The sequence below is a fragment of the Neolamprologus multifasciatus genome, chromosome 5 (assembly GCF_963576455.1).
Source record: "Neolamprologus multifasciatus chromosome 5, fNeoMul1.2, whole genome shotgun sequence".
Lineage (NCBI taxonomy): Eukaryota > Metazoa > Chordata > Actinopteri > Cichliformes > Cichlidae > Neolamprologus > Neolamprologus multifasciatus.
In genome coordinates, this window is record NC_140443.1 from 2,877,165 (window position 1) to 2,890,298 (window position 13,134).

The 13,134-nt window shown below is 40.1% G+C and overlaps 1 protein-coding gene across 2 annotated transcripts; it reads right to left on the reverse strand.

Moving 5' to 3' along the window:
- Window positions 1–721: 721 nt before the first annotated feature.
- On the reverse strand, window positions 722–5,203 carry LOC146517788 (uncharacterized). Of its 2 annotated transcripts, none has more exons than XM_085160452.1 (3): window positions 4,841–5,203; window positions 3,027–3,305; window positions 722–2,939 (listed from the first exon to the last, which is right to left on the reverse strand). In XM_085160452.1, exons 1-3 carry the CDS (start codon window positions 4,935–4,937, stop codon window positions 2,821–2,823), a joined length of 495 nt encoding a protein of 164 aa, XP_085016578.1. In that variant the 5' UTR covers window positions 4,938–5,203; the 3' UTR covers window positions 722–2,820. The 2 variants fall into 2 exon arrangements, with proteins under 2 accessions (XP_085016578.1, XP_085016579.1); XM_085160453.1 differs by having other exon boundaries at window positions 3,027–3,324.
- Between the last annotated feature and the right edge of the window lie 7,931 nt (window positions 5,204–13,134).

Here is a 13,134-nt window from a genome sequence, read left to right on the forward strand (position 1 = left end):
ATTTAGCATAGTTAGCATGTTGAAAACACACTCAGGATTCACACAGCTCCTGTGGGTAAATACTGTGTTTTTATTTATTGTATATCATCACACTTCATTATAAACAGCCTCCATCTCTGCTGGATGTCATCACAAAATATCCCACAGACTCTTCTGGAAGGACACAGAGACTTTCCCACGCCAGCTAAGACATATAATCAACACTGCGTCTGCCCCGGGGGCTCCAACCTCAGCCAGAAAACATGCAGGGGTGTGTGTGTGGGTGTGTGTGTGGGGTTCGTCAGATGTCACCTCAACTGACTTCTTTCAGTCTGTAGGACTGATTACTCCAGAATGACTGAAGCACTCACCTTGATACCTTTTGTAGGAAGCTTATTTCTCAGAAATTTCCTATATTTATCATCTAGATCCTCACTATTAGCAGACAATAATATGTAATATTTAATCTTCAGTGATGCATAATATTTTTTATAATCACGTTTGTGGTGGCTGTCCTGTGAGGAACCACGTCTTTCTGAGTAAACAGCTGTTAATGAGCTCAGAGTATCAGGCCAACACTCTCATTTAAGACTATATTAAACATTTGACTCATTTAAATATCACAGCTGGATTTAAAGGCCTGAGCAGTGATGCAGGTAACTGTCAGCATCTACAGAGAGATTACAACCGAATGTAACATGAAGGCAGTGTTTTAGCACTTTACTTGAACTTCAAATCAAATCAAATCAAAATTTATTTATATAGCACATATTAAAACAACAGTGTTGACCATAGTGCTTCACAGTCAGTAAAAGCATGAGACAGTTAAAACAAACAATAAAAGAGGACAACAAACAATAGGTAACAATACAACAAGCTAGACCAGCCAACTAGACAGAATCAAAAGCCAAAGTAAAAAAATAAGTTTTAAGATGTGATTTAAAAGACTGGATCGACTCGGCAGTACGAATATGAACAGGGAGGTTATTCCAGAGTCTGGGTGCCATGGATGCAAAGGCCCGGTCACCTCTCGACTTCATTCGAGTCCTAGGTTGTGCTAGGAGCCTGTGATTGGACGATCTAAGTGCTCTGTTGGGATTGTATGAGTGGAGTAGTTCAGAAAGATAGCTGGGCGCTAAATTATTCAGAATATTAAAAGTGAACAAAAGAATTTTAAAATCTATGCGACATTTAACAGGGAGCCAATGTAATTTGGCTAAAATTGGAGTTATGTGTTCATGGATTCTCGTACCTGTTAAAAGACGTGCAGCTGCATTCTGAACTAACTGAAGCCGGCAAAGAGAAGAGTGTTGGAGGCCCGAGTAGAGGGAGTTACAGTCGTCCAATCTGGATGTAATAAATGTGTGGATAAGCTTTTCAAGGTCCTTTAAAGGAAGGAACGGCTTTGCTTTGGAAATCTGACGCAACTGGTAAAAGCTGTTGTTTTTACCACAGTTTCTCAAGTTTAAAAGAGCCATCCAGGAACACTCCGAGGTTTCTTACAGTGGGCGAGAGATGGCTAGCGAGAGGGCCTAGGGCATCAGCTAACTGGTCTAGCGGAGTGTGACTACCAAAGACTATGATTTCGGTCTTATTCTCGTTCAATGTAAGAAAATTATGTGATAACCAAATTTTAACTTCATGCAAACAGTTGAACAGAGGTTGCAAAGAAGCAGACACATCGGATTTCAAAGGTGAATAAATCTGGATATCATCGGCATAACAGTGAAAGGAGATGTTGTATTTTCTAAAAATTAATCCCAACGGCAACATGTACAAAGAGAAAAGAGCAGACACCGAGCAGGGACCCTTGAGGCACACCACAGTAAATAGGGGCAGAAGCCGAGGAGTGTTGCCCCATAGCAACAGAGAACGACCTCTCTGAGAGGTAGGATTTAAACCAAGATAAAACCGTACCTTGGCTGTTTAATGAAACTGGACCTGGCAGCAGTTCCCTCGTCATCATCACAGCTTCCATTACTGACAAGCTGAACAAGTTATTAAAAGTTTCATATATCACATGTGCTGGATGCTGTGTTTAGTAAGAAGAAACTGTTCTGATTACAAAATCTGATCATCAACCGTGACTGACTGTGTCGACGCCTTATGCTCAAACACGGCGTTCTTTATGGAAAAGCTGCGGTTCGCTCAGCAATAAAACACCCAGCTCTCACTGCCAGTACCCACAAGAAGTCAAGAAGTAGTAAAAATTAGACTCTCCAGCTGCACCACCTTCAAGCATCCACCAGGAGCTCCAAGCAGGCGAAGTACTCGGAGCTGATTTTCATGTGTACAATTATATGTGACACTCAGGACCTCCAGTATAACCTGTAGGAAAACCCCAGCTCACATGCACCGAACCAGGCTGATACAAGCACGCCCTCCCCCACCCCCCCCCCCCACACCTTTCACTCCAGAGAGTTCCTGAACCTGAGCCTTGAGGCGAGCCTGTATCTGTTAGGCTCCCTCCCAATCAGAGAGGTGATATTCATATACCAAAAACCAGTTTTAGCCACCATCAGTCCACCACTCTGCATCTGGCCATTATAAATAGAGCTCTGATATCAGGATTCAACACAACAATGAGCAGAGACTAATTTTTAATGCAGTGGGGATAAAAACATGAATGTGTTTCAATGTGAACCATGATGTTTAAACAATTTAAAGCAGTTTAGCATGTTTTAAAACCGTTTTAATGAACATTATCCACTGAGTCATCATTTACCCAACTTTATCTTTCATAAATACAATGTTGGTATAAATGACATATCAGCCTTAAAACCAGAGGAAACAGAAGAGCAGAGAATAAAAAAGGCAGATGAAAGTATCTGCTGTCTGTTATCAACAACATTTAATACAAGCTGAGAACAGCAACATAGACGCAAACACAGTGACAGAGAATCCAGAAGCCAGTACAGAAACGATCACACCGACTCCATCGCAGGACTCGAACAGCTGATCTGAAACACGTTACAGAAGAATGCTGTTACAAAGACAGTTTGTAAACACACTAATTATAACCTTTAGCTATCAAATCAGAGTCTCACCTGGAACGTGGATCTCTTCTTCAGTCACATGGCCGATCTCCTCCTGTGTGGCCACGCAGTGGAAGAGGTTGGTGTTTGTCCTGGTCACCGTGGTGAGGAGGGTGATGTCATATCGGCCGTCTCTGTGTGACACCTGTGGCTGCTCAGCATGAAGGATGTTTCCATGGCTGTCCCTCCACTCTACTTTAGGCTTCGGAGCTGCACCTCTGACCTCACACTTCAGCTGCACCCTGTACTCCGTGATGTTCAGGATCCCAACAAACGGCTTCGGAGCTGCACCTGTGAACACAGCATGAAGCTACAGCACAAGGAGGGTGATGTTTCAGCATTCACACTCATCCATCACTCAGGAGTGAGGTCAGTCAGGTTGCAGGACTCTGGGGGTGGATGAGATTCATCCTCAGATGCAGGCTCTGCATGCTGTGGGGGTGTCTTGGTTGACACGCCTCTGCAACAGTGCATGGAAGTCGGGGAGGGACCGGCAGACTGGAGGAAGGTGGCTCCATTTAAAAGGTATTTGGGTTACAGCAGCGGTCTCCAACCTTTTTTGCGCCACGGACCGGTTTATGCCCGACAATATTTTCATGGACCGGCCTTTAAGGTGTCGCAGATAAATACAACAAAATAAAACTAGTACCGGTACCGAAAAAAAGAAATTTATTCATAACACACGTGAAAAGACCCAGGAAAACAGAGTAAACGATAAAAACGATAACAAAATAACGCTGAAAACCGATAAAAACCTTGAAAACTATACATTTCACACCTGAGCCTCAACTCTCGCGGCCCGGCACCAAACAAATCACGAACCGGTACCGGTCCGAGGCCCGGGGGTTGGGGACCGCTGGGTTACAGGATATCGTCCTGTTATTCCAGCCTATTCCATCGTGTTCCCAGTGAGAGGTAGACTCCAGTACTGCCCTTTGTTTCTCATATCAAACACAAGTTTATGGACAGAATTTTAAAGGTAGTTTCTGGTTTAGTGACCTCTCTGTGGTTCTTTATTACATCATCAGGCATTAACCTGCAGCTCACACTGAGGTCGTTTGGGACGTGTTGAGTGATGGTAATAAAAATGAGCATATCTGAGTCTGAGATCATGGTTCACAGACAGAAAAGGATGAAGAGTCCGCTCAGAGACCAGCTGCTGTGTTTGAGCTTTTTGTGACGAGCCGACATGCCCGAACTGCTTCTTCTCTTATCACGATAACAAACAGCAACACTGGAAGATAAGCTGTCACTCTCCTCCCTCTGCAGAGTAGAAGGCTGTTAAACTGAAGTGTGCTGAGCATGACCTGTGACATCATCATTAACCTGCGATTTGTCCAATGATTTCTTCTGTGTTTAATACCAGAAGACCAATTCTTAGTGATATCTAGTAGAAAGAAATGTCTTTATTAAGTTTTCACACCAACATTGTGGTTATTTAATAACTGAATTTGGTTGAAGCAGTAATTACGTCTCTATTGTTGTTTAGCAGATATTTCAGTGTTTCTCTCCACTGTGACGGGACAGCTCGGACCGCAGTGAGGAAACACTCAACACTTAACATATTGTTTTACTGTTGTTTGCCTCATCACTGTCAGTTTTGAACCATCTAAAAATGAGTGGGGAAAACGAAGGAACACCAACATTAAAGGGACAGTTCACCATTTTTGGATACATCTACACTGAAATAAATAGTAATAAATGAATATATAATAAATATGTTTTTGCTTCTTTAAAGAAACTTTTAAAAATGTACAGCCTGTGAAAATGATAACATTGAATATGTGGCTTTGCTGTCTTGAATGTCTCAGCATTAGTGTTCTTACCGTTTTCATGTCCTGTTGTTACTGCAGTCACAGTCAGAAGAAAGAGGCACAAAAATAAAAGCTGCAGAGTTTTTGTCTTAAAAACAGAAGAAAACATGACGCGGAGTAAAAACGTTCCTCTGTGCTGCGTCGATCACGCTACTGACGCTCAGCAGCGGATACTGTGGTCGAGGAAGTTTACGAAACAAGCCTCAGTCATGAGTGGGAGGAGTGTGTGTGTGTGTGTGTGTGTGTGTGTGTGTGTGTGTGTGTGTGTTCTGTTAAGCTTTGCATAAAAAAACATGTTCAACAATCCAGGTAAATAAATTAATGAGTGCATAACGACATAAATGCAAACTCATGAGTGACAACTTCAGCTCTCACACTTACATGTATAAAGCGTTTAATATAAAACGTCAGTAAGAAGAAAACAGACATGTTTCAGCGCCGGTCCTTCCTCAGAGTTTCATGAAACATGTGAACACACGTCTCCAGTTCTCGCTGTAAAAACCACAGATTACAGATTAAAGCCTTCGAGGTCTGAACTCGTTTCTCTCCTGTTGACTCTGAGCTGTTTCCATGTTCCTGACATAGAAGCTACAGCGTGAACGACACCATAAACCTGTACCAGGAAGAAGGATCTGTGGCTTTCAGTGTTATGAAGCAGGTTCCCTTTTCACTAGTGCACTGAAGACCTAACCTGGGGCAGGCTGGATAACATCCAGAGATTATAGAGATCATAAAAAACAACACCTTACTATGAAATCCTAGAAGGAGGGTCCAAAGACTTTCCTGAAGAGCATCAATTTAAAAAAAAAGAAGAATATTTTCAGACCTGCTTTTCTCCTGTTAGCTGAAATTCTGTCTTCAGGCTAAACTGTATCACCAACACTCTTTTCCAGTTTTACTGACCAAAGCACTCAAAGCTCACACTCTGCTGCTTTTAACTTGTAATATAAATAACAGGAAAACCTACGGAGCCCCGCAGGGGACATGGGAGAAAAAAAAATTAAGACGGACTTTTGCGAGATCTCGCAAAACAAACTCGGGATCTCGCAAAACAAACTCGGGATCTCGCAAAACAAACTCGGGATCTCGCAAAACTTTTGCGAGATCTCGCAAAAGTTTTAGCCGCATTCTTCCCATTAGCTTGAAGCTATCGGGAGGTCGAGACCTACTACAGCCGGGAGGAACACCGCTTTCCCGGCACATCGTGCCTCGACCTCCCGGTTGGCTTCGAGCCAGCGTCCGAAGAATGCGGCTAAAACGTTTGCGAGATCTCGCAAAAGTTTTGCGAGTTAGTTTTGCGAGATCTCGCAAAAGTCCGTCTTAATCTTTTTTTCTCCCATGTCCCCTGCGGGGCTCCGTAAAAACCTTCATTTATCCCATATTTAGGAAATTTATTTATTTTGTTTATTTTTGTTATCTCTTCATATTTTTCTAAAGTCATAGTTTTACTTGCTGTGTAAAATCAGTCGCTCTGCTATCAGTAGACCTGTCCGTGTCTGTGATTGGTCAGAGATTGTCAGTGACACTTCTTAACACACTTCTCTTTACTTTGATCAGCTCTGGGCTTATTTATCAAACTGACAGCCGTCTTTGCCTGATTGATAAGTGAAACCAGATAAGGAAAAGATATCCTGACTAAGCTGAACCTGCTTCGCAGTACAACCTCCACTGTTTACTGTTGTTATTTAGTCAATCAATAGTACTCAGGTAGAAAATGTTCAATTATGTCACCAGCAGCCTGGTGATACAATGCAGGCTGTATCCACGCTTTAATGTTGTTTACACCAGATTTTCACCCGAATATTCAAATGTGACAGCAGAAACTGAGACTCATCAGTCCAGGCAACATTTTTTGCAGCTTTCTATTGTCCAGTTTTGGTGAGTGTGTGTGTGCAGTCTCAGTTTTCTGTTCTTAGCTGACAGAGCGGCACTTAGTCTGCTCTTCTGCTGCTGTAGCCCAACTTCTTCAAGTTCTTAGATGCTCTTCTGCACACTTTGGTTGTAACAATAGGTTATTTTACTTCTTGTTGCCTTCCTAGCAGAGAAAGTTTCCTTCCTTCCTTATTCCGATGCTAGCTGTGAAATTCAGCAGGTTGTCTTGACCATGCACATGCTTGACTGCATTGAGTTCCATGAAATGTAATTGGCTGAAATTTGCATTAACAAGTAGTTGAGGAGGTGTACCTAATAAAGTGGCCAGGAAGTGCACACTTTGATCAACGAGATTTTTTTAAAACTCAAAACTGTTCAGTAAAAACGTAAAAATTGTAATTTTGCCTGCCTCCAGGTTTGACGCTATAATGCTTTAAAAAAAAAAAAACAAATAACTGTCTGTGCAGTGAGTTGAAAGTGAATTATTTATCTATTGTGGAGTAAGTACCACAGGATGGCGCACTTTAACTGTGTATGGTAAGGTCATGGATTGTAGTGATTCAGACAGCAAAAAACTAAAAGGCAAATGAACTGATTCTTATATGGGACTTTTCTACTCTTAAACGCAACACACAAGCCTTCTATGCTGTTAAGTGCCTACTAACTACCATTTACACTCTGATGGATGCCAATTGATGCATCAGAATGCAACTTGGGTTCATATCTTGCTCATATATTTGGCATGCAGACTGGGGGGAACCACCAACCTTCTGATCAGTAGATGACCTGCTCTACCTCCTGAGCCACAGCCACCCCAGCAGTGAAAGTTCCTCCAGTGTTTACTGTTATCTCAACTGTTGGTCACAAAACTGACTCACACTATTTTGTGGTAAAACAACAAACAAACTACTAATTAAACTGAACTTATTAAAGATGGGCAGCTACTCTAAACCAAAACTAGCCTCAAAGTTACATCAGTTTCAAAATAAAATAAATTATTGGCCTGTCTGGAGGCCTTATACCACTTAAAAATGTCTTTCTTTTCCTTGAGTATGAACTCCAAATTCAAGTATTTGTTTCAGTAAAGATGTTTTTAGAGCTGATCAAATTGCTGGGAGTATAATGCCAAAGAACCAGCTCCACATCAGCCTGATTTTGTCATTTTTAAAATGAAAAAATAATACTGTTACTTTTTTAAATCTTTCTATTAAATTCTTGTGATCCTTTTCCTGTCTGTCCTTTTGTTTCTGCGATGTTCCACATTTGATGTTGACGTGATTTTTGTTGTTACCCAGCAGTTTGTAATAAAGGTCGTTCAGTGTGACGGGAGACTGCAGATTAAATTTAACATCCATCACTTTTTCTGTTTCTGTCTGTGATGATGGCAGATTAACAGCAGTTAAAATGTTCCTCTAAGTATTTCCTCACTTTGCTGTACAACGCGCTGTTTTTTTGTTGTCTTTTTTACTTTTGCTGCTTCACACAGCAAAGCTCTACATCACAGCTGAGTGCTCCATCTACATCCACAAGAAGCTGAAGGTGAAGATGTTGGAGAGCAAACAGATGTAATGATGGACAGTGCAATTTGAAGATAATATGGTTTCACTAATAAACATTACTTCTGTACAAAACAAATGTACAACACAGAGCAATTTTTTACAAAACAATTTTTATTGAAAAGGGTGCAAAAGATCCATATTTTATTTTTGAAAATATACAAGAAATGTGGTTTAGAAAAAAATATCATTTTCAAAAATAAATGTAATGGCTGCATGTCAATGATATATGAGCGACTGTGCACTGAGCACCAATTCATTTTTCACTAAAAGGACAAAAATTGTCATTATGAATTCTTTTACATGTTAATATGATGCTGTTATGACTGCTTTCAAACACTGATCAAAAACAAAAAATAGAATAAAATTTGAGAATGAAATCAAGGTTCAGCCTACGTCCATACGTATTTTGAAAACGTTTGCACCTTTCGTCCACACGTAAACGGCGTTTTTGGTCACTGAAAACTGAGATTTTTAAAAACTCCTGCCAGGGTGCATATTTTCTAAAACTCCGTTTTTGCATTTACGTGTGGACGAGAAAAACGGAGAAAACGCAGCATCAAAGATGTGCGCCTTTTTTGATGTTACAGTGTGCGCCACATTACTGTTTCAGTGAAATGAATTTCTACAATACTGTTACTGTTACTTGTTCTCTCTGCAGTGCTTAAATGCTTACATATACACACACAGTTACTGTCCCTCCACACATACCACTCAGTTCTGCTTCTATGCCCCAGCTTTGTTTACTATTTCCCACCGAGGCTTCTAGACTTCTGATTGGCCAACATTTCTACACGGTTAGGAATATAGCGCCACCTGCTGCTTTGGCATGTTCCTAGCAGCATTTTCCTTCATTTCTGCCTTTACGTGTGGACGGGATTATTTTTTAAAACGAAAACGGAAAATCTCCGTTTTCAAAAATACCCGTGTACATGTGGACGTAGCCTAATACACTTGAAAAACAAACTGACATATTTCCAAGCAGAAAACACTTTCATTCTGAAAAGTCATAGAAGCCGACTGGCTGAACAGCGCCTTTAAAAATATTTACTGTACAAAAATTATTTACATGGCATAATTTACATGACAGACACACAATATTATCAGCAGAAGCACAAGAAAAAGTGAATAGGTCAATACAAGTGCAATGTAAAAAACAAACAAACAAACAACTTGCCTCAGGTATGCTTTTATCCACACCTGACTAGGTGTGGCCAATTAGCACCAGCTGAACACACTGAGCAGATAAGAGGCTGCAGAGGGAGGTAACACCTCCCTTAAAAGGGTTCCCCTAGGACCCCTAAATTTATTAAAACCCCTCTGGAGCCTTCAGGTCCTTGACCCACAAACCTGGAATAAAAGTAAAAGCTAACAGAAGCACAGTGTTCACATTAACACAAAACCAAAAGTGGCAACAAATAACCACAACCATCACTTGGTTGTGGTTATTTGTTGCCACTTTTGGTGGAGACAACAACTTTGGTGTTGTCTCCACCACACAAATGGTCACATACAAGTGGCCTCATACCACAACAAGTTACTTTAATCCAATTCAGTAAAGCAAGCATGCTAGTGACCAACAGTAGTAATATACCTGCACTTTTTTGCCCCCCCCCCCCCCCCCCACACACACACACACCCCTCAAACCCCTACTTCCCCTTTTCCCCTCACCACTTCCCCTTTCCCTAATATACCTATACTATACTCATGTACATTCAAATTTTGGAACAGGCTCAACATTGCTGTTGTTCAATAGTTTTTATCCGTTCGAAAAAGTCATTTTACGGCTTTAATGTTTCCAGCTGATAAGGAGTATGAGTGCATTTCAAATGTGCGTCCAAAGGCTATAAACATCTGCTTTGTCTGTAACGACAGTATCAAACTACAGAGCATTGTTTTTACTAAAATTAAACATTTTCAGATGAAAATTTGGCTGCTTTTTGTTTGTTTTTTTCACTGTAACACCCCCCTCAATGCCATTTTTAGGATATTCTTGGTGATCCCATTTTTTATATTTATGCTTTGGGGACTGAGGGTATCTAATACGCACCTTGTTACTGTGTTTTTGTACGAACTGAAATCGGCAAGGAAAGTCTTTGACACCATTGCCAAGGCATACACCAATCTGGTAGGGTTGGACATGGTGAAAATCAGACAGCTACGGTTGGTCGCAGAGTGTTACAAAGGAGGCTGCTAATTTTTTCTCTGAAAGACTGATTTTTTCTTTCTTAAAATGTGTAACCTGCATTTTACCAAACAATGTATTCTACATTTAGTGCATTTAATTTTTTTTTTTTAAAAAAGTACCCATGTAAACGGTGGTGAGTTGTGAAGTTACAATTCTTTTCTGTAAAAAGCATTTTTATTTTTGTATATAAATAAATGTTGTGCTATGGAATTGTATGTTTCAATTTTACTTATAATGTGCCAAATCACTACAACAGACAGCTCAAGGCAATGCCGTCCAGAGGATCTTGTTAGCCACAGTGTTTCTAAGATTTTTACGCCCCGTTACAATAACCTCAGTTTTATCTGAACTTAGAAGCATAAAATTAAAGCTCATTATGTGTCTAAGACATCCCGGGCAGTTTAACCAATAAAAGTGGGTATCATATGCATAGCAGTGAAAATGTATGCTATGTCTTCTAAAGCACGTACAATGTAAACAGAACTGGTCTTTGCACAGAAGCCTGTGGAGCTTCATAATTAACCTCAGTGTGTGAAGAGGACTCTCCATTTAATAATAGCTGTAATAAAATGTTATGACCAACGGTGTTAAACGCTGTACTTGGGTCTAGCAGGGAAGATTTCAACTTTTCAATATGAATGAAGGCTGAAAACTGATTCAATTAATGTCTGATGATCTTTTCTGTGCTTCTTCAAGTTTGTAACACCAAACATATTAAAGGATGATATAAGGTTCACAGGAAGAGTTTAATTAGACACACATTTACTATTTTTCTTTATACTCTTTCTTTCTTGACATGTTTAATATGATTACTATCAGAGGAGAAAATGAACCTTGTCTAGTTTAAAAACTTTTTTATTTAATCAAACTATGTTGTTGAACTCTGACGGACGTGTCTTTTAATCTTGTCAACAAATCCTTAATCATCTAAATCTGCCATTTATCATCTTGTAAAATGTTCCCTCTGCTTCTGTTGCACATCTCCCCTGACACTCTCTGCTTCACCTGTCCTGTGCAGCTGGTCCAACCCCTGCCTCCTTAAACTGGGGTGTTAAAATCTCTTTACCTCTGTTGTGAACTTCACACAAAGTTTGTGGTAACAAAATCAAACTGACGAGGATCTCGTTTGAAAAACACACAGTCACGAGACAAAATAAAAACAGACTGCTCAAAGCAAAAGCAGAGCTCACAGCTGGTAGTACAAAAACACAGTGACAAGGTGCGTATTAGATACCCTCAGTCCCAAAAGCATAAATATGAAAAAATGGGATCACCAAGAATATCCTAAAAATGGCATTGAGGGGGGTGTTACAGTGAAAAAAAACAAAAAGCAGCCAAATTTTCATCTGAAAATGTTTAATTTTAGTAAAAACAATGCTCTGTAGTTTGATACTGTCGTTACAGACAAAGCAGATGTTTAAAGCCTTTGGACGCACATTTGAAATGCACTCATACTCCTTATCAGCTGGAAACATTAAAGCCGTAAAATGACTTTTTCGAACGGATAAAAACTATTGAACAACAGCAATGTTGAGCCTGTTCCAAAATTTGAATGTACATGTGTTGAAGGTGCGGGGCTTGTTGAATTATTAAACATACTTTCTTTAATTTTTCGAGCCACAAAAATAACAACTTTTAATTTTCTTCTGCTTGAGTATCGGCCTCTGGTAGCTCTACTTATCATTGCTCAGTCAGTTGTCTGTTTGTGGTACTTTTTTCAAGGAGCAGTGGATTATTGGTAAGGGTGACTTTATGTGTTTAGTTACTTAAGTGGAAGTACTGTGGAAAGTTTTACCTTACATACATAGATCTGACAGTACAGCTTCTGAGGTAACTGTTTACAAAATGTTATAATCTATCCACAAGTTCTTTGCAATTTTACATTGATAAACATTATCTTTAACACATTTGGCCCACATAAAGTACAGATCTTAATAAAGACGCTTAATTTCTTAAGAAATAAACAGGTGGAGTGATCTTTATCAAAAGTGGATGTTGCATCTGTGGCTAACCCACTATACCCAAAAAACTTTAAAAATCTAATGTGTGTGAGGCTGTGTAAGTAGAGCTTGCCCTTCACACTCGCGTGTAACAAACCATTTGTTGGGGGTTGTGGATTTGACACCACAGCATTGTGAAAGTGGGGAAACATGTTTCTCGCTGTGCATAAGATTTCTGCTTACAACTTAGAATCTCAGTTCTAAATGAAATTCAGATGTTTTTTTAAGTATGGCTAATGTATTATTTGACTTCCAAGGCGCGCGCGCGCGCGCGCGCACACACACACACACACACACACACACACACACACACACACACACACACACACACACACACACACACACACACACACACACACACACACAGAGAGAGAGAGAGAGAGAGAGAGAGAGAGATCATTAATACAAAGGATTGGAGCCGGTTTTTGGATTTTCACTTGTTGTTGGCTTTAATATGAACAGTCACATGAAATTCATTCCAATTTTTTGCCTTTGCTTCAATTAAGATGTTTCTTTAAATCTACAACAGCTTCCTTTTCAAAAAGCTTACTGACATAATAAGGAAGTAGCTAGGAAACTCAGGAAGTATGAGCAACAATAGCTTAGGGACAGTTTCTACAATAAAGAGGAATTCATCATCATCTGCAGTTCATCAAAAAAGTGCCATTAAAAACAATTCAGCAGATCCT